General features: G+C 40.5%; 2 protein-coding genes across 3 annotated transcripts; both read right to left on the reverse strand.

Moving 5' to 3' along the window:
* Positions 1 to 50: 50 nt before the first annotated feature.
* cd151 (CD151 molecule) lies at positions 51 to 5,752 on the reverse strand. Of its 2 annotated transcripts, XM_049573600.1 has the most exons (9): positions 5,542 to 5,752; positions 4,488 to 4,566; positions 2,709 to 2,900; positions 2,015 to 2,089; positions 1,597 to 1,617; positions 1,176 to 1,280; positions 862 to 1,017; positions 693 to 779; positions 51 to 561 (listed from the first exon to the last, which is right to left on the reverse strand). In XM_049573600.1, exons 2-9 carry the CDS (start codon positions 4,563 to 4,565, stop codon positions 502 to 504), a joined length of 774 nt encoding a protein of 257 aa, XP_049429557.1. In that variant the 5' UTR covers position 4,566; positions 5,542 to 5,752; the 3' UTR covers positions 51 to 501. The 2 variants fall into 2 exon arrangements, with proteins under 2 accessions (XP_049429557.1, XP_049429556.1); XM_049573599.1 differs by lacking the exon at positions 1,597 to 1,617 and having other exon boundaries at positions 5,542 to 5,697.
* A 103-nt stretch (positions 5,753 to 5,855) lies between these two features.
* On the reverse strand, positions 5,856 to 19,710 carry cracr2b (calcium release activated channel regulator 2B). Its single transcript, XM_049573596.1, has 18 exons — positions 19,607 to 19,710; positions 16,675 to 16,934; positions 16,485 to 16,596; positions 16,214 to 16,361; positions 14,172 to 14,318; positions 13,978 to 14,068; positions 13,791 to 13,886; positions 13,520 to 13,707; positions 11,784 to 11,855; positions 11,636 to 11,690; positions 10,659 to 10,738; positions 10,443 to 10,566; positions 10,091 to 10,217; positions 9,910 to 9,991; positions 9,079 to 9,193; positions 7,705 to 7,812; positions 7,519 to 7,595; positions 5,856 to 6,108 (listed from the first exon to the last, which is right to left on the reverse strand). The coding sequence occupies exons 2-18, from the start codon at positions 16,930 to 16,932 to the stop codon at positions 6,024 to 6,026; spliced, it is 1,965 nt and encodes a 654-aa protein (XP_049429553.1). The 5' UTR covers positions 16,933 to 16,934; positions 19,607 to 19,710; the 3' UTR covers positions 5,856 to 6,023.
* Positions 19,711 to 19,963: the final 253 nt, after the last annotated feature.

Genomic DNA, 19,963 nt, shown 5'->3' on the forward strand with positions numbered 1-19,963 from the left:
GGCAATGGAAAAAAAAAAATACAATTAAAAATACAAAAGTCATTGCAGAATGATAAATGGGAAGAATTTTTATTTGCATTTCAAAAGCAAAAATATATTTTATATAATCATTATTTCATCATAATTTTGTTAAACAGTGTGATGTATTATAAAAACAGATAAACATCAAGACAAACACTGATTGCAAATCTAGCCACAGCATGCTCACATTTCTCTGCTCTTTACAATGTATGATATGGTAACAAGTTCATCTACTCATCATAATTTTAACATAAAAAGGAAACTATATAAAGCATGCAATGGCATTTTGCAGAAAAACATCGCTGCACAGCAGCATTTCAGCATCTCTCCTGTTTGTATTTTAAAAATCATCTTGCCATAATTTGACTTGGCAACTTCACAGCATCCAGAACTGTGGGAATAACTGGGGCGTTAAAATACCTAACCAAACATTACAATCCACAATGTGACACATTTTGCGACAGTAAACAACATCAAAAATCAGTACGGGTCCTCTTTTAAATTTTGATAAAGGCAGCAAGTAAACATCATCCCCACAAGCTGAAAGAAAAAAGAAGACACAAGGAACTTGTTAGCTCCACGCTGCACACAGAAAAACCATTGTTCACAGTTCAGCTGCTGGGAGTTTGCACAACATTAACACATGATTTTCTCAGTGGTTAGTGCTTTACCTGTAGAAATGCAATCCCAATGCCCACTGCACCAAGAATATACAACTGACTCAAGATGAACTCCTCTAATTTCATAATGCAGCCTCCCTGGAAGCACGAGAGAGGACATAAATAAAAACCTTGTTTTATTTTAACATTTATCCAGAGCCAAATGGACAGCTCTACCTACCTCCACCTTGTAGATGTTGGAGGGATGGTCCCTGCGGCCGCAGAGCTCACTGGGACTTTTACAGCAGCTATCAGGAACCAGCCGCTCGTTCTGTGCTGCCTGGATCCACACACAGTCGGCCCAGTCTGAGGAGTTGAAACTGCCACAACACTTGAACTAAGACAGAAAGATTAAAGATGAATGCTGACTAACATTGGCTTGTACTCACATGCAGGATAAAGGGACACATTTAATGTTATGTGATCAAACTGTCAATGATTTGAGTGGTGGTACTTTCTGTCAGTCTGGCACTTAAATCAGACTCTCTTCCCCACCTCCTGCTGAAGCTTATCCACAGCCTGCGTGACGCTCTCCTCCCCCGGCTGCTGGTATTTCTGCTGCATGGTCACCTTCAGGTTCTGCCTGAGCTCTTCATTCAGCTGCGAGAAAGAAAGCAGCACTTCAGTGATTACTCAGGAGAAAGTCTGTTATCTGAAAATCCCCTCCCATCAATAAAAATAGCCTGTGGTCAAATTTCTTTCCTCCCCTGTTACATTCCTCTGTATCTGAGCAATGCCCTCACATAACTCAAAATATATGAGCTCCTCTGACCTCACTCCCTGAGCATTCTCCAAATAAATTTGCAAACAAAGACAGGTGTGTTGCTTGACCGACAAAGTGCAAACAAACCATTTTATATCAGCCTGTTGGAGAAACAGTTTGATATTAAAATGGAAACAGGTTGCAGCAGATTACCTGGTAGCAGAGAGGGAAACACTGGAGCAAGAAGAAGGGGGGGGAAGAAAGAGACGTGTGAGAAGGGTGGAAAAACAGCACAAATGAAGAACATACACAGAGAGGCATGCAGAGAAGAGCTCACAACGGAGAGTGAAGCATTTTATAGGTGGTAAAAAGATTTAAATAAAGATGATTGTGGACAAGGAATGATGTTTGAAATCACATTTAAGGATTATAGAATGATGAAAAACACAGAAAGTACATACAGAAGGAAAAGACAAGGCCAGATTTGTGATTTCTGCAGTGATTTAAACAAAAAATACAATCAGGTGGTCATGCTGTACAAGGACTTTATATTTAAAATTATATTAATATCTGTTGCTATCCTTTGTTCAAATATGTACAAACACACACAAACAGAAGGTAAAACATTCACCTCTTGGTAGGTAATGTACGCCAGCACACCAGCAATGATTTCCAGGAGGAAAACACACAGCAACAAGACCAAATACTGCAGAGGAGGGACATGAAATGAACAAAAACACAGCTGTGAATAAACTGAAGATGAAAAGCATTATTCAGATGGTGCTTCAGTTTATTTTTGTTCTAAAATATGATACATGAGCAGTGAAAGTACCTGTGCATGACTACAAAAACAGAAAACAACTGATTAAACTGTGACAAAGGAAGTTACGCATCACAAAGGTCGTGGTGAACATGAAAATAGACATAACGTCACAGAGCTCGTGCAGTTTTGCTTCTGTATTATATCCTCTCACTTGTGTCTGTCTGTCTCTCTCTCGCACTCTTCAGTCGAAGCAGCCGCTTGTGATGCCCCTCATTCCTCTGGCATGAGCTGCACTCTAAATCTAAACTCTTAAAGACACACCGTGCATGACTTTGTCTGTTATATCTGACAGTCATGCCTGTCTGACATAATGAGCTGGGCTGAACGCAGGCAGACGAGACAGAAGGTCACCGAGGATTATCTTTCAACACACCAGGTAGTGTGTGTATAAACAGGAACTTAGAAGTGTCTGATTCAAATGGGGTTAATTCTTCAGTGTGTTGGAGTGAAACTAACACTTCTCTGTCACAGGGCAGTGTTTCGTGTGTCTGATTCATCTTACCACAATCAACAGACTCCTCATCTCCTTCAGAGTCGCACAGCATCCAATGATCCCGGTCACTATCACAATGACCCCAGCAGCTATCAGGATGTAAGCCGAGGCCGAGTAGAGGCTGGAGCTCAGTAAACTGATGTAGTCGCTCTTATCCACCAGAGTCCACACTCCCACTGCCAGCACGGCCCCTCCTGCCAGCTGAGAGAACACAGCTATCAGAACAACTCAAACCAGATGCTCACATCAAGAATGCACCACATTATTTTCTTTTCTTTTTCCAGGCTCCTAAAATGTGACAGTGATGTAAACAAGACAACGCCTTATTGATTTATTGTCAGCCTCAAGAGACTGTCAGCTAAATTTGTTTTTATATGTGTTAGACATAAATCACAGTCTTGTGTCTTAGTGCAAGACCTGACTAAATCTTAAAATCTAGAGGCAAGAAAATCAAAGACTTAAAGAAATTAAAAGTTATGATATTGGTATATTTGATTGTCTCTGACATATATTATAACTTTTAGTGCATTACAGACACAAAATGACAATTTGGAGCATCAAATTACACTTTTTCTCAAATATACTTTAGGAAGAAGTTGGGGTTTTTTTCATCTGTGAGAAACAATAGAAATTGTGTGAGCTGTAAACTGATTCAGTGGCACAGAACGAAAATCTACTAATAGTATTAATAATTATAACAGCAGCGGTGGGACCTAGTCACTGTTTCTCAAGCCACAAGTCTCAAGCCTTAGTACTAAAGTCCCAAGTCAAGTCCTGAGTCCTAAACTTTGAGTTTCAGGCCCTAAACAGGTCATAATTCACTCTTGACTTAATGTAATGTCATTTTAACAACATAATATTAAAAAAAAAATACATTTACAAAAATCAAAAATGTATTTTAAATCTTGTATTTATTTGTTAAAACAAGTTTGTTGGAAGTTGCTTCATCAATGTCTGTAATTTTCAACCTGCATGTTTTGCATACTTGCAGTTCGGTTTTTGTTGACCATCACGTGTTTTTATTTTTACATGAAGAAATTCTTTGGTATCATTTTTTCCATCTGGTGCTCGGTAACGTAACATTAGTTCTTCATGGTTCTCTCCTGCAACTTGATAGTATGCTGTCGAATTGGGTCTGGAGAATGAAGTGTGGACTTGCAGTGAATGAATAGTGTTAACTTTAGTTTACACAGGAAATGAATGGATTGTGGCACACTATTTATGGCTTTAATGATTTTATTAGAAAGGACAGGGTGAACCCAAAAGGATAGGAGAGAGGGGACGAAATGCAGCAAAGGGCCACAGGTCAGAATCACACCCACGGGTGCTACTGTAAGGACATAAGCCTTTGTACGTGGGGCAAGCACTCTACCAGGCGAAGTACTGAGCGCCCCAGAACTTTTTCAAGTACCTTTTTAAATTTGAATTGGCATAACATTTTAATATTTCATCTTAAGGGAAGGTGTCAAGTATTTTCAAGTCAAAAGGCAAGTTCAAGTGAAGTTACAAGTCATTGGTGTTCAGGTCCAAGTCGAGGTGCAAGTCTTTTTTGATTTTGTCAAGTCGAGTCTAAAGTCATTAGATTTTTGACTTGACACCTCTGTTTAGTCATATATTAAACATTAATCTGTGTCATTTGAACAAAGGCATACCTTTAATGCTATATGTAAAAGTTAACTCTTACCACTAATGGTATTAATAATTATAATAGTATCCAATAGAGCTTCTAACAGAGGGGTTTGTTGTCTTAAATGCAGATCAAATCTGAACACGTCCTTTTTTACTTACCCAGAAAAGAATGGTGAAGAGAAACAGTAGATATTTCAGACAAATAGTCCCACAGGTGTGTGTTTTTTCACCTCCCATTCTGAAATAAAAAGAAATAATGTATATGTTAGTACACTGCAGGTTGATGTGCACACAGGGAGAGCGTTACCACATAGAAAACTTTCTGGAGAAGATTAGACAGCACAGTTCACCTAGGGAATGAATACCAGATGCTGAGAGGAGGTCACACCCTCCAACACTGCTTTCATACAGTGGAGATTATTATCACACAATTTACTATCTATACACTCTCATGATGGCGAGCTAAATCCTATTAGTCCTGTATCTGATTGAGGCTAGTCAGTTGTGGTGTACATGTAGGAATTTCCTCTTTCAGTCTAGTTTAGTTCCAGGTTTGGTGTGAAAAGGTGACTTACTGGTTGACGTTCTAAAAGCGTACATTTCATTTTCTGACATGTTTTAAGATTTTCTATGTGGTACTTTTGAGTAATGTTACACAAGACCAAAAGTAAAAGGTGCATTTCACACTTGTTTTGACAGAGCAATGGAGAGAGCTCACAGAGAAATCAAATATGTTGTGGGACAAACATACTTAACAACTTGTGTCACGTTATCCAGCACACATATATATACGTCCAACCATCCCAGTAACTTAACCTGATCTTCTCACACTGCAGTGGTACACTGTTGACTTTTAACTCTTCACTTTGTGAATTCAAAGTCTGTTTTTATCCTAACCTAGACTGAACTTAACTCTGCTTCTATTTTAGGAAAAGTTGTGCCCCTGAGCATCACGAGAGATGGTGACTTTAGGGATCAGTGAACACTCTCTTTAAACATGAAAAACAAACCAAGGCAGAGTGAAGGAACAATAACTACAAAACATTAAAATATCCTTGTTGTTTCCCAGGCACAAGACAAAATACTCCATGTGTAAATGTGACTGTCCAGCTGCATGACAACATCTCCCAATGGTCATAATCTGAGTTATTTTTAACTCATTGTGTCATGGAAAAACTGCTCTCCTTTTCCGCTGAGATTAAAATACTCCTACCTGATTTTAGACAGTGGGCTGTGAAGGATGTAGATTATCGGGGTAACGTCTTCCCAGATCGCACCAGCCCCAGTGTCAACGTGCTGCTGTTCTCTGAAGGTTAACTGCAACAGTGTTAGTTGACACTCAGACCAGAGCCTCCTACTCAAGCGTCTGAGCGTCTGTCCTCTTTTGGCACAACAGGCAGCTCGCCCCTCCACACACAGGCTATATGGAGGTCATGGCTGCCCCCAGCTGGTTTCTCACGCATATGAGCTCTAAAGGAAACGTGCAGCTTGTAAAATGTTGTTCAAATAAAAAAAAAAGACTATGACAACAAAGGGGTCATCAAAAATATATTTTATTGTATGGATTATATACAAACATTGCACACAGTCAACGTGTTCAGAGAAAAAAAAAACACAGTTTGTGTCATGAAATGATTTAAGTGACCTCATGACTTCAGCCTTTTCAAGTCTTTTCAAAAGCCTTCTGTTGTCTGTTTATGCACAGCAGCCTCTTTTTGGCATGTCCTCAGTCAGTAAAAGTGCTTCTTCACGCTGTCGATCATGCTGGGAGACCAACATCCTATGATGCAGAAGATGTTTGAATCATTGTGCAGCACAAACCACATTTGAGAATAACAATTAACTGCTGCCTGGTGTCATCTTAGCTGTGAGATGAATTACACTCAGATGCCAGTTTATCAGGTGCATCACTTTTACATCCGTGACAGTAGACTAAATATGAGAAATGGTGCTCGTTATAGTAGTTGATAAATTGAATATTAATTGATGTGAATGAATGACCAACAAATATGTTCTAATTTCAGCTTCTCAGTTTTGATGATTTGCTATTTTTCTGCCTTTGTCAGACAAAACAAGCTAACTGAATACATCACACTGGGCCCAGTTGTTCAGAGGTAATCTGATTAGATTTCAGCTTTTAAATTGGATCAAATCTTGAAATGGGTTGTTTGGGATTCTGATATTGGATTAGATCAGTTGTTTTCAAACTTTTTGAGCCAAGGCACACCAAAGGGCAAGCCAAAAACTCAAGGCACACCACAATAGCTTCTATAACATGTGTTATCACTCTTATTATGACATAAGACAATAAAAATAAGAAAAAATAAGACCGGTAGCTTTTGTGATACTGTCTACTTCCATTCTACTTTCTTTTCTTTCGGTGGTAGGTCATCTTTGCTGGTGCTTTGTTGCAATTTGCTCCGTACATTAAAGCGATCCATTGTCCCACTCACGCCTTTCTCCTTTTAGATGTTCTCATCCCTCACACTGGCTGCCAGTCAGGGCTTTAAATGTGTCACACACTTGAAATTCTCTTGCACAAACATTCTTATGTTTAAATTGAATTAAATTATATATATATATATATTATTTAGAGTTTGCCTCTTTATTGGGAAATGGGTGCGCACAACACACTGATACAGTCACTTAAAAATTCAGTGATAACTTTTTGTACAGGCCAGGTTAAATATTGGAACAACAGGCTAATGTGTAGTTATCACAAAATCCCACGGCCACAGCACACCTGGATTGGCATTACGGCACATTAGTGTGCCACAGGACACCATTTGAGAACCACTGGATTAGACCACATTATCTAGTTCTGGTTTTGATCTGGATCTAACCTTAAAAATGTGTTGTTCCAAACTTTTTAGTAGGATCAGGATGCCTTTGATCCAAAAAATCAGGATTATCCTGACCCCAGCAGAAGGGTGGATTTCAGAAACAAAATGTAATAGAACTATTACATTGGTCAAATGGATTATATTATGCACTTAATTTGTTTAACAGTCACAGTGTTAAAGTAGATAAAGTAGACATTAGCCCCCCCCCCCCCAGTATTAGACTGCACACAAACTGGTAACTGAGTGTATTTCGGCTACAGTGACATATTCAGTGCATCAACAAAATGCCAAAAATACTGCAGGATCCCAATGTGAATGTTATAAAACAAAGAAATAAGATGCCATACCCAGCCAGATAAGTCATCAGCTCCTCCACGTTACGTCCAGTTCTGGCACTGCACTCATAAAACAAAGCTTGGTGCTGCTGTAGAAACCAAAAAACAAACATTTAATTTATTTATTTCAGGTGATCTTCCTTAGCAATGTGAGTAAATCTCTGCAAAAAGTACTTTGAATATTCAAATGTGCCTCACCTCTGCTAGTCTCTGCCCCTCACTTGTTGTCACCTCTCTGCTGTGCCTGTCTGCCATGTCCAGCTTGTTGGCCAGCAGCATCAGTACCGCACCCTCACACATCTTCTCCTGGGACACACATTCAACAGGTTTCAATACACACTCCTTAAAGTGGCTTTTCATTAAAGGTCCAGTGTGTAGAGTTTAGTGGCATCTAGCAGTGAGGCTGCAGACCTAAAACTTCCTGTGTGCAAAGTGTGTGGGAGAACTACAGCAGCTGCCACAAAAACATGAACAGCCCTGTCTAGAGCCAGTGTTCAGATTGTGTGCTCTGGGCTACTGTATAACAACATGTATTCAACATCTGTGTGAGGAGAACCCGTTTGTGAATTTGCATTACCCAGGATGGCGAAAGCATGACCTTGCTCTGCCTCTGATTGGCTTACCTTGATATTCTTACCCTAACCATAACCAGTCCCACTCCTGATTATACACTAGTGAAAAAACATAGCTATGAGCTAAATCCTGCACACTGGACCGTTAAGTCACTGGTTCTGCAGTGTTGGTGAATTTAACTGACGTGTGCCACAGGCATCAGCTGTAACACACAAACCAAAATGTCTGCAGGCTCTTACCTTTGCTATTTGCCACTCCATTTATCACTCACAAATATTTACCACCTTTCTTGGACTTAGGTACAGCTACAATTTGGTAGCCTAACTAAATTTAGGTTACTGGCAGGCAACCTACAGACGCCATAGACACATGGATGGATTACTGAACGTGCCTACTGGGCACATGTCCAGGAGCCCAAAGTGTCAACCCCCCTCCCTGGTCTGCACCTGCAAACTGTCACTCAAATTAACACGTATCAATCAGGAAGACTCAAAATGACCGCACACAGACACATCAAGACCACAATGAGAAGCAAAGGAACTGCACAGAGACACTTTTGCATGTCTCTGCCCAGGGGCCCATTGTCTTATAATCCACCCATGCAAGGCCATGGTCAAAAAACTGTATGTCCTTCTGGCATGTAACACAGCTGGCTGTGATTACCTTCCTTTTATAAAAGCAGTTTCATTACAGGTAACTGCCACCCAGTGTACAAAAAGTATATTATATAAAGAAAATAAAAATAAACAGAGGCAAACAGATAAATGGCTCTTACGCTCTTACTAGTGTGAAGAAAAAATACATTAATGGGGAGGAAAGCTACGACATGTTCTACAGACATCAGACAAAAATAACCCCCCAAAACAAAAAGACAAATCAGAGTTGAGATTCGTCACCCAGGTGGCATTAGTGTCAATGACCTGCATCTGTAATCAAATTAGGACAAACTGTTTTGCATATTTTTCCATCCAACCCTCCATGACGTCTCCACCTGCTCACCTTCACAGAGTCCATCCACCCTCTCACAGCGCCAAAAGAGGAGGCTTGAGTGATGTCATACATCGCAAGGATGCCGTCAGCTTTACGGTAGTACTGCTCAGTGATGCTGCGAAATCTGAACAGACATGAGTGAAAGGAATGAGAAAAATCAGAATTACTGCTTCGCTGTTGTATGTCTTTGAAAATCAGCCAAGATGCAGTTACAGTTTACGATCATGTCTGTGGAAACACCGATGCTTCACACACATCTTAAACTGTGCAGCACTGAAGATATATACAATCAGCACAGTTTTAAGCAGGGCACCAAAGATTAGAGATACAAATTCAGTATCTGTTTCTTCTGTTCCTGAGATACAACATTGAATAATGGCCAGAGAATTGTATTTTCAGAATATTATGTTGTCACAATGAAGTTGAACTTTGACCTTTTGGATACCAAATGTCATCAAGTCATCATCTTATCCTGTTAGACATTTGTGAGAAATGCTGTCATAATTAGCGTGTAGATTCCTGAGTTATGGCCCATAAAATGTTTTGTGAGGCCACAGCAACCTTGACCTTTGACCATCAAGGTTTAATCAGAGTTCAAGGGGACATTTGTGCCAAATTTAAAGAAACTCCTTCAGGGCGTTCTTGAGAAATCGCATTCACAAGAATGGTTCGACTATGGCTCTTGCTAGTGCGGAGGCATAAAATGCTTAAAAAATGCTAAACTGAGTTATCAAGTGGCAAAAAAGAGATTTTACAGCTCAAATGGTGTGGCGTAATATATGTATGGTCAGAAAAAGAGCACGACTTGCAAACATGTGAATACACTGTGTTCCATCTGACCTCTCCTGTCCTGCAGTGTCCCACAGCTGCAGTGCGATGGTGATGCCACCTAGACTTAAAGTCTTCATCTGGAAGTCTATACCTGGAAGCAACAGAGACTCAGAGTATCAGACACTACTTATAACAACACTCAGGAGCATTTTAATAAATGTGAAAGAGTGGTAACAAAAGCAAAGCTTACCCACAGTGGCGCTCATTTTACTGGAGAAGTGTCCCGTGCAGTAGTGCTGGATGAAGGAGCTCTTACCCACCCCTGAGTTACCCAGGAATACCACCTTGAACACTTGCTGAGGACTGACAAGTGTGTTCTAAAATTCAGGTAAAGGCACCAAACTTAACATTTTGAAATCAGTTTTTTTTTGTTTTTTTTTTGCGTTTAAGAGGATGCACATACAATCTAGTGCTGCATTTGCGTGTGCAAAGAACAAAAGCCTCAAATATTTCCATTATTAAAAATGTCTCTAGCTGCTTCAGCTGTTATAAAATGGATGTATTTGGGATTCATGTATTTGTAAATTTAATATGTTCCCTACCTGAGTTGTTTGCACCTGTTCAACATTTTCACACCTGACTCTACGTGACGGTTGGTGTCGCTTGGATGAATTTGTCAGCTCTGTGTCTTTGTCCTGCTTCAACTCATTGGATGAGCTCAGCTGTCTTCAGAATCAACGAATACACAGAATTAGTTGCTTCCTCAGGCAGTTTGTGGCGTGGTAAATGTGCTATTAGATGTGTTTAGTCATACAAACCTTTTCAACGGCTTCTCCTGCTGTATGTAGTTACCTATGATTGACCCTTTCTTCTGCAAAGGCTTTGTGACATTTGGACTCTAAAGGGTTTTTGTGGAAAGTGAGGCAGAAGAAATGAATAGAATTAAGATTTTTTTAATATCTGTTTTTTCTACTATAAATATATGTGTTTCCTAGGAACATTATGTAACATCGTAGTAATACTTATAGCGTCACACAGGCAGATTAAATAGGTTTAAAAAGCAAGAATTCAGTCCAGTAGTGACATTTATTCTGCTGCAAAGACGTTTAACATCATAATTATTTGTAAGCAATACACTTTGTTTGATTATAAATTATATGGCAAGACAAAAAAACAAACAAACAGGAAATAAACAACGTGTTCATTGTGTTACGGTCAATGTGGTTTCTTGAATAAATATTTGTATTCTTTGTTGAGAAACTTAAATGAAGAGTGATTCTTGGAAGTTCAAATAAAATACAAAACTTAGCCACTGGCACATATGAACATGGGTGGGATGAAGGGGAACCTGCTAAAAGATTAGCATTTTATAAATTACAGTAATAAAAATCTGTATTAGTTTGGTAAATACTGACCCTCTTTAGTTCACCTGCATAATAGTGCAATGTACAGTATCATTTATAAACATGTAAAACACTCTTTTCTTCAAGCTGACACAGACAGAATAAATGTCTCTTCAACAAAATCCTTCACTTCACTGAGCTACAAGAGAAAAAAAAACATCCCTGATGTCGCAAAAATCCCAAACGGGGTCAGTGAACACATGCTCAATCAATAACCAACAATAACAGCTGCCCATATAAATAATCATTGTCCAGAGGATGGAGTAAAGCATGAAGCCAATCCAAGACTTAGCTTAGGTTGGATAAATCGGCTGAGTCCACGGGATACAAAGGTCTTCACTGAGGTAATAAGTTAATGGCAGAGGAGGATGGACAGTGCGTCTGTGACTAACCGTCCTCTGAGACCGTTGGGCATCTTTCTCATCTCGCAGCCGCTTGTTCATATCCCTGACACAAAGAGAGAAAATCACTCAGAAACAACATCACACAGGCTGATGTGTAGAGAGGTGAGAGGTGGAAACAGCAGCAGTAAAGCCTCACCTCAACAGCTCCAGTTGTCTCAGGAGACTGTCCTTCTCTTTCTGCATGTTCCTCGACACCTTCATCACATTCCTACAGTGAAGCAAACAAAAGTTTGTTAAAATTTGTTCTATATTTCTTTTATTGTCAAGAAATCCAAGGAAAAGACCAAAACCAGCAATTATTCATCAGTCCTTCTCAGTATTGCCTGTGTAGCCAAAGCCTGATAGAGCTTATTTCTTTGTGTCACAGATTATTAAAAACACATCTGCAACATGACCAAACTGTTGCTCTGAGCACTCTGACACCCACCATAAGGGGTGTTTGGGCTGGCCGAATTCAAGCCGCTACAGATGAAGGTCTGAGTCCCAAGCTGCTGCCAGGGAAGCAGTCCACAGCGGCAGGAGGAAGGCGAAGGGACCGTGGTGTGGCTAACATTTGCTAAGTCTTGTCTGATATGTGGTCTGATAAACAGAAGAAGAGTGCGGGGCAAGGAGGAACTGAGTGAATGAACTGCGTGAAACTGTACAATAAAATAAAATTAAATAAATGAATGTATGGGAAACACTGGGTTACTGTATTAAGCACATGCATATATTTGCCCCTGGTTGTCCAGTGGGAGGGGCTTAGGACAGAGAGGGCGGGGGTGGGGCTGCTGGAGGAGGGTGGATTGTCAAATTTTGCCTTTTTAATTTATTTACTTATTTTGCTTGCAGTTTCTGTAACACTTGGTGTTTTCCGAGGTGAGGTTGTTTGCCCCACGCTCAACCCCCAACCTGGAGGACCAGTGCTGCTTTTTGTCCGGACCCTCCCCCATGACCTGCCCGGCTTGGTTAGACCTGCCAGGGGCCTTAAGCCCCCGCCGGTATAGCTCACAGGATCTTTGAGACACGCAAGCCTCCCCACCATGTCAAGGTAGCAGCCCGGGAGGGGCCTTATGCCCCAGCCGGGACACAGAGGATAAGTAAGTGAGTAAATTTATTTTGCCTTTTCCAGATTTTTGCCTACCCCAGCTTTAATCCATGACAGAAAATAGTCCCCAACAATACACTTATACTTAATTCATTCCATCAATTTACTTCTGTTTGGGTGATGTTTGCTAAAATTATAGCGCCCAGCTGTTTTATGTTACTGCTTAACAACCTTTTTTTAAAACTGAAACTATACAGTTGAGAGCTCTTTGTAGATATTTATTTCCTCATGTTTAGGGATGAACGTTTTTTGGTCTAAGCGCTACATACGTGACAAAGAAGTCAGTGAGTAACTGAGACACAGACTAACTCGCTGTTGCTTTGGTCTTTTCATGAGACTGGTTGATAAAAAATACAGAATTATAACATCTGTCTCCTAAAAAAAAAAAAAAACACCTGGTATTCTTGCAAATATGATCAGATCAGCTGCCATTGACATAGAAGTCATTCTCAACTGAGAAAACAAGTCTGAATTATTGTTTCATATTTTCTCCACATTGGATTTTTAAACTTGTCTGACCTGAAAAAGTTTTGCATGTTTTTAAATTAATCTCACATTGGCTTTAGTAACTTTTTTCTGGTCTTGATCAGAAAAACAGCCTGCAGCTCGTTTAACTGGCAGCGAGAAGAAATTATGTGATTCCAACGTGTGAAGATTTTGTTTTGGAGCAAAGCAGTCAAACATTTCTCTCTGTTTCGAGATGTGCTAATGAAATAAAATGATAACCATTATCATTAGTAGTAAAAATAATTTACCACAAGAAGAGACAGTGTATGTGTTCTCACCTCTGTCTGTCCACTTGTTCCTGGGCGGCGCTGAGCTGCAGCAGGCTGAGCTGACCCAGAGCGGCCTGTAGCTGCTCTCTGCTGCTCTCCACCTGATCCTGTAGATGGATGTTGAGGCTCCGCAGCTGCTGATTCTGCTCCTTGATGTTTGCCTGTTCAAAGCTCAGCTGCCGGAATCTGATCTCCAGCTTAGGATGAAGACAGGTCCTGTTGATTCAATCATTAAACTAAAACTCTTGATAAATAACAGCAGTGCTACATGTGGGCCTACCTCCTTCTGTTTGGCCAGTGTGTTCTCCAGTTCTTGCTCCCTCATCTTCAGCTCCTCCCCAAGTTGTTGCTCTCTCTGCTTCTGTCTAACACCGTCCTTGATTTCACAATAAATTCATGAAATGCTGTTGTGAGGATCACTTTTGTTAAATGGCACAAAGGCTTTACTAAGTAGCACACGTCTGTACCTGAGACAGCCGTTTCTCTCTCTCCTCTCTGATCTGGTTTTCCATCTCTTCATATATGGACCGAACAACCTGATCATGTTCGCTCTCCCGTCTAAAACAGAAAAACTACAGTTAAACGATTTTAGAAAACTCACAGTTGAATGGGGTATAATGAGTTGCTCCACATATAAAGGCCAGTGGGAGGAAGTTGTGACCTGCGTAGAGCTTGTTCCAGACTGTCTCTCTCTCTGATGGAGTCCTGTAACTGGGACACTGCGTGGATCAGGATGTTGTCCAGGACGCTCAGCAGCTCTGGTCTGTCCCTCTGGAGTTCACACCACAGAGAAGACAGCTCCTGCTGACTGACACCACAACACACAGCTGTTAAAGTGACCGCAGCACAACATGACTCATTTACATCACAAAAGGTTCTGAATTTTAACCCCAAACTGTATTTAAACAGTATGTGTGCTCCGAGCTCAGGCTGCCCTACAGAGGCTAACCACAGTAATGACTGAAATTAAACCTTTGGTTATCTGCTTTATCTTGTGAAACACTTCCTGGTTCAATGTTGTTCTGTTCTAGAGAAAATCAGGTGTAAAAACTGCAGTAACAACAAAATCCAACCAAAACCCAAGGCAAACCACAGTTTAAGTAGTTACTGCGCTCTACCTCAGGTTCCCAGGAGATTTGGGATTCTATCGAGCCAATGAAAACTGCAGTGAGCATATTACGTCGAATAGTGAACAAGAGAATGAGGATGATGCCAACATCTCTGATAATGAGACAATGACCATAGTAAGGTCAGTGATGTAGATGGTAAATAGTTAATGGACTGCACTTGTTTACTGCTCCTCTAGTCTTCTGACCATTCAAAGCGCTTGTTAACTAACACAACTTCCTCGCTGAAAAGTGTTTTATCATTTAACATTACAGCATGGTACGGCAGCCTGAGTGCAAGGAGCAAAAACAAGCGCTCTAAGATTATCAACATTGCAGGGAAGGTGAATGGCAAGTCACAGAAACAGCTCAGCAATATCTTTGACAATGCTGTGCGCAGGAAGGCTAAACATATGATTGCCGATGCCTCACATCTATTACACTCACACTTTGAGCTGCTCCCGTCTGCAGCCTGTCAGAACATATATAAGAAGTCTGTTATTTCCTGTGCCATACGGGCAGTGAACACAGAATGACTGTATCAGGGAACACTACGATTTTTATATCTATCTATCTATCTATCTATCTATCTAGATATCTTTCACACCAACTAATCTTCCAACTAGTGGATGACCCGCTCTACCTCTGAGCCACAGCTGCCCCATGTCAGGTAATTTTAATCTAGGTCAAATGTGATGGTTTCAATATTACAACCAAATAATACCTGATGGTTGCTTAAATATTTCTCTGTTACTACTTTTAGAACAGACCTCTGTAAATAAAACAAACAAAATGAATCTAGTAAGAAATATTAGCAGTTATCAGCAGACTATAAAACATCAGACATTAAAACTGTAGTTACTGCACTTTGCCCTTGGATAACCTATACAGCAGTTTAAGGCAGTGGTGCAGTAAATACAATTTCAGTGAATTTTGGGAGGTTATGGGTCAAAACATTGATCATGCTTTTAGGCATAAAAATTACTTCATGAATACCTATTTAATAAGTGCATTAAAACTTTTCTACCTGTAACACATTTGGCTGAACAGTCAAAAAACTAATTTTTAACTATTTTTTAGTTGTTTTTTTTAGTTTGTTTAAGGGAGAATAATATAGATATATTCAAAGCATACTGATATATTCAAATCAATCCAAACAACGCCGCACTGTCCTTCAGCTTCTAGTAAATGTGCAAACACTGCTATATATCACATGAATACAACAAATGGATGCTTCACATGTGTGCCAAATGTTCCAAATCTCAGTAGTTCAATTGTAAGCAGTATGCGAACCACCTAAACCTCCCCTCTACAAATGTTTTGACGATACAGCCTACATTCAGTGGCCAGTTTATTAGGTACATCAGGCTAAAACTAAGCAGTCTAATACAACAGTCCTACAGTGAATCCTGCCTTCATGAAGCTATAATGTTCAGTTTTGTTGTACTGCAGTATTCTGACAGGTGTGACTACTATTTTGTCCACTGTATTTAGCATTAGTTTGAGCTGAATGTGCCTTTAAATTGATCACAGATGGTGCTACGAAAGAAATCATGAGGAAATCTCAGAGGCAGTGATTTTGTGACAGTGATCTTACTCTTTGAAGAGTTTGTCAGCGCCCAGCTCCATCAGTATGTTCGCAAATCTAACTGCAGGGGGGTCCTGGGAGCAGTCCACCTGGTCCGTGTCCTCCTCTGCTTTGTCTTGACTCAGCTCAGTCATGTCATCCAGTCCCACAAACTCACCTGCAGCACAGACAGAGAGAGAGACGCAGAGGAGAAGGGTTTAAAGTGGGTGGCGGATGCTTGTGAAAGAACAGTAGCTTTCCACAAAGACGTCATATTGGATACAGTTCTCAAAGCACTCACCAAGTCCTGCGTTGAACTCAGCAGGAGTAAGGAATCCATTGCTTTCTCGGTCCAGACTCTCAAACACTGTCTCCAGCTGTTCAGGGGACAGTGGCAACTCCACCTGTAGCCTCTGGACAGAAGAAAATGGAAAGTTCAAGACTCTACATTCAACCCAAATTCTTGTTATTCTACCACATCGGCTGCTCACCTGCATATCCCGCTTTGTGATGAACCCTTTCCCCTCTTTGTCACACAGCACAAACAGCTCCTTGGCCTTGCCCATGGTCTCTGCCTGCGGGCTTCCTGGCACTGCCTCCCGGGTGGTGGGTGAAGCCAGTGGACTACGTGCACCCCGGCCCGGCCTGGGGCTCCCAGCTGGTAGGCCCCGCGTTCTGGGGCTCACTGGTACTGCCTCCCCACTGCCTTGACCCACCAGCACCTCACCATCATTCAGCCACTTAGACATTACTGCACAGAGCATGGGCGTAGAGTCAGTGTGCGTTTCATTTTGTATTATACACAAGCTGATCTCTTGGGTTGTCATTTGGTATGGAATGCTTTACTCTGTTTGTCCGGGAGTCATGAGAATTTGCAAAATAAGCGATTAGTGGATTGACAGAAAAATAATATGCAACTGTTTTGATAACTGGTTGAACATTTCAGTCATTTTTTAACCATAAATAGTGAAAAGAATCCCAACCAGCTGCTGATTCCAGCTTCTCACATGTGAGGATTTCCTGCTCTTCTTTGTCATGTATCACTGTATCTTTGAATTTTTGACTTATTGTCGAACAAAAGGAAATATTTACGTGAACGGGGTTAATGTGGAGGTTGTGATTAGGGCTGCAACTAACGATTATTTTCATTGTCCATTAACCTCTTGATATTTTTCTCAATTAATCAATTAGTGGTTCCTCTGATTTCTCCAACATTACTTGGATAACTGGCAGTTCTAGAGCTAATACATGCCAACGAGCGCTGACCTCAGGGGATGCATGCAGTTATCAGAAACCCGAAACCCACGAGGGCTAGTAGGGCAGCACGGTGATGCAGTGATTAGCATTGTCACCTCACAACAAGAGGGTTCCTGGTTCGAACCCGGGGTGGGGGAGCCCTTCTGCATTAGCCCTGTGATAGTCTGGTGACCTGTCCAGGGTGTACCTGCCTCTCGCCCTGGTCTGGGATAGGCTCCAGCCCCCCGCGACCCTTAACAGGATGAGCGGTTATGGAAAATGAATAAATAATTGATAAGTGGTTTGGTCTACAAACACACAGAAAATGGTGAGTAACGTCAGTCAGTGTTTGTCAGTGTCCAAGATGACGTCCTCAGGTGTCTTATTTTGTCCACAACCCAAAGATATTCAGTTTACTGTCATAGAAAAGTAAATAAACCAGAAAATATTCACATTTAAGAAGCTGGAATCAGACTTAAAAAGTGATTGATGACAAACTCATTAATCGATGATCAAATTAGTTGGTGGATATTTTAACAGTTTCGTCATTTCACAAACCAAACCAATTGTAAGAATGATAGGCAAGTGTAATCAATGATAAAAAAAACAATCATTAGACATCTCACAGTATTATAACAGATTTATTTAATTCTAGATACTATCAGTCTGAGGCATAATTAGAGATACTCACTTTTACGTTCTTGTTGAACTAAAATAAATTAAAAGACACTTTGGATCTTCTCTCTAAGTGCTGTAAAATAATGTGAGAAGCTGGCCCTGCAGGTCCTCCCTTGTCAAACATGAGGTGCAGAGCAAACTAAGCTGTGACTGTGCACATTATCTACAGCTGCTGTGATCATGTGTCAGACGTCTCTACACTCAGTAAGATTTTATAGCTGTTTGAACTATCCAACATAATGTGGCATGTTATTTCACACATTTCTATAAAAAAATGTTAATGTTTCTAAGCAGAGCAATACACATATTTCATGCAGCACAACCAGTGGCCGTCACTGTTTATTTAGAGGAGGAAAACTTAAATAAATATGATGTTGTCACTGTTTGTAGCGCGGATGACTTTGCACCAGGATGTGCGGAAGGTAAAAAACAGGATGGTGTCATGTGAGAAGAGCTTCTGTGTACTCGAAGGGGAGGGAGGATAGCCAGGGGAGAGGAGATGCAAATGAATTATTTGCAGTTGTTTGCATTTTCAGAAATGCCACAATTGCAAACAAATTTGACTCCTAAGAACTGCGTGGAAAAATAAGCCTCAGTATCTCCATAAACGTTCATAAAACACTGATTTATGACAGATGCAAACACTGGATGACATTTGTATCAGCATAAATCATACATGGTTTCATTAAAATAGAAATAGAAGCACGGACATTTCTGGAGGTCTTCAGGCGAAGGTGAACACTAAATTGAAATCTGTGTCAGTGTTTAATGAAATATAGCCTCTCCTTCCTATCTCTGCAGTCATGTAATCTATGAAGGTATAAAACCAGTGCTTAAAAAACAGTTTGTACTGATAATTGCTAGTAAAGCATCTTGCTGAGGATCTAAACTTCTCTACAAGATAGGAGATATACTGGGATCCAAGATAAGAGACTATGTAAACATTACATGTTAAGGATTTTAGTATGTCAATCAGCCAACAGCCATGCCAAAGGTCAAATAAACTCACACACCTAACACACTATTTAGCAAGGTCGGTGTGTGAAGCAAGGTGGAGTCTCTCCCACAGTCAGGGAAAGTCAGTTTACAACATGTTGCAGGCTACAAAACTGTCAGTCACACTCAAAAAGGTGCAACATGTTCTGTGTTAACTTCCCACCGTCTGAGTATTTAAACATATGTTAGTTGTAAGCACAGTGACAGCTCTTGTTGAAGTCAGATTATCGTAGCAAAAAGTTTAACCAAAACTCAGCTGTGCAGCCTACAGTGAAACAAATCGCTTACATGCGTACAGTTTTGGAGCCTTGTCGCGAGCTGAGGTAACCAAAACCAACAGAGTGGAGTAATGCACATTTATTATTAAAGAGGAAAATAACCACACGCAACAGTTGGTTGGTTGTAGACGCACCACAGCGGAGACAGTGAACATGAACGTCTTAATATCTATAATTGACTTACATTAGTTTATAACGTATCAAAAATAAGTTGTAGAAACTTTTGGCTACTCACCCACACTGTGCTGCTGAAGGCAGGTGTCTCTACCCTTGATCAGCTCACTGGGCTGCAGTGACGTACTGACGTTAGCCGCTGGATGGCAGTGAGCGCAAAGAGGGATGGAGGGTTATCGTAATGATTGATGTAGTTCGAAGGCATATAATCTGCCATCCTAAACAGAGCCAGAGTGGTTTGCAGCTTGTCATCATGTCTTATAAACTTTAAAGATTGTGTTTATCGTCTCAGTTTGACTATAAGAGATTCATATTCTGAAAGCCAAGACTTAATTAATCTAAAATTAAACAAAACACCAAATGACCAATAATCAAGATGTTGGCTTAAATCCATGTTTATCTGGAAATGAGCAGACTG

Source organism: Epinephelus fuscoguttatus, linkage group LG4 (genome assembly GCF_011397635.1).
Source record: "Epinephelus fuscoguttatus linkage group LG4, E.fuscoguttatus.final_Chr_v1".
In the NCBI taxonomy this organism is placed as follows: Eukaryota; Metazoa; Chordata; class Actinopteri; order Perciformes; family Serranidae; genus Epinephelus; species Epinephelus fuscoguttatus.

Bases quoted from the DNA above. Each gene is read 5' to 3' on its own strand.
- cd151 (XM_049573600.1), bottom strand. From the start codon at position 4,565: ATGGGAGGTGAAAAAACACACACCTGTGGGACTATTTGTCTGAAATAT. The intron at 1,618-2,014 runs GTGAATGTTTTA...TTCTTGCTCCAG, and splicing joins CGTACATTACCTACCAAGAG to TGTTTCCCTCTCTGCTACCA. The intron at 1,018-1,175 runs GTGGGGAAGAGA...TTTCTGTCTTAG, and splicing joins TGGATAAGCTTCAGCAGGAG to TTCAAGTGTTGTGGCAGTTT.
- cracr2b (XM_049573596.1), bottom strand. From the start codon at position 16,932: ATGTCTAAGTGGCTGAATGATGGTGAGGTGCTGGTGGGTCAAGGCAGT. The intron at 11,856-13,519 runs GTGAGAACACAT...GCTTCACTGTAG, and splicing joins GAACAAGTGGACAGACAGAG to GAATGTGATGAAGGTGTCGA. The intron at 9,992-10,090 runs GTAAGCTTTGCT...TGTTGCTTCCAG, and splicing joins TAAAATGAGCGCCACTGTGG to GTATAGACTTCCAGATGAAG.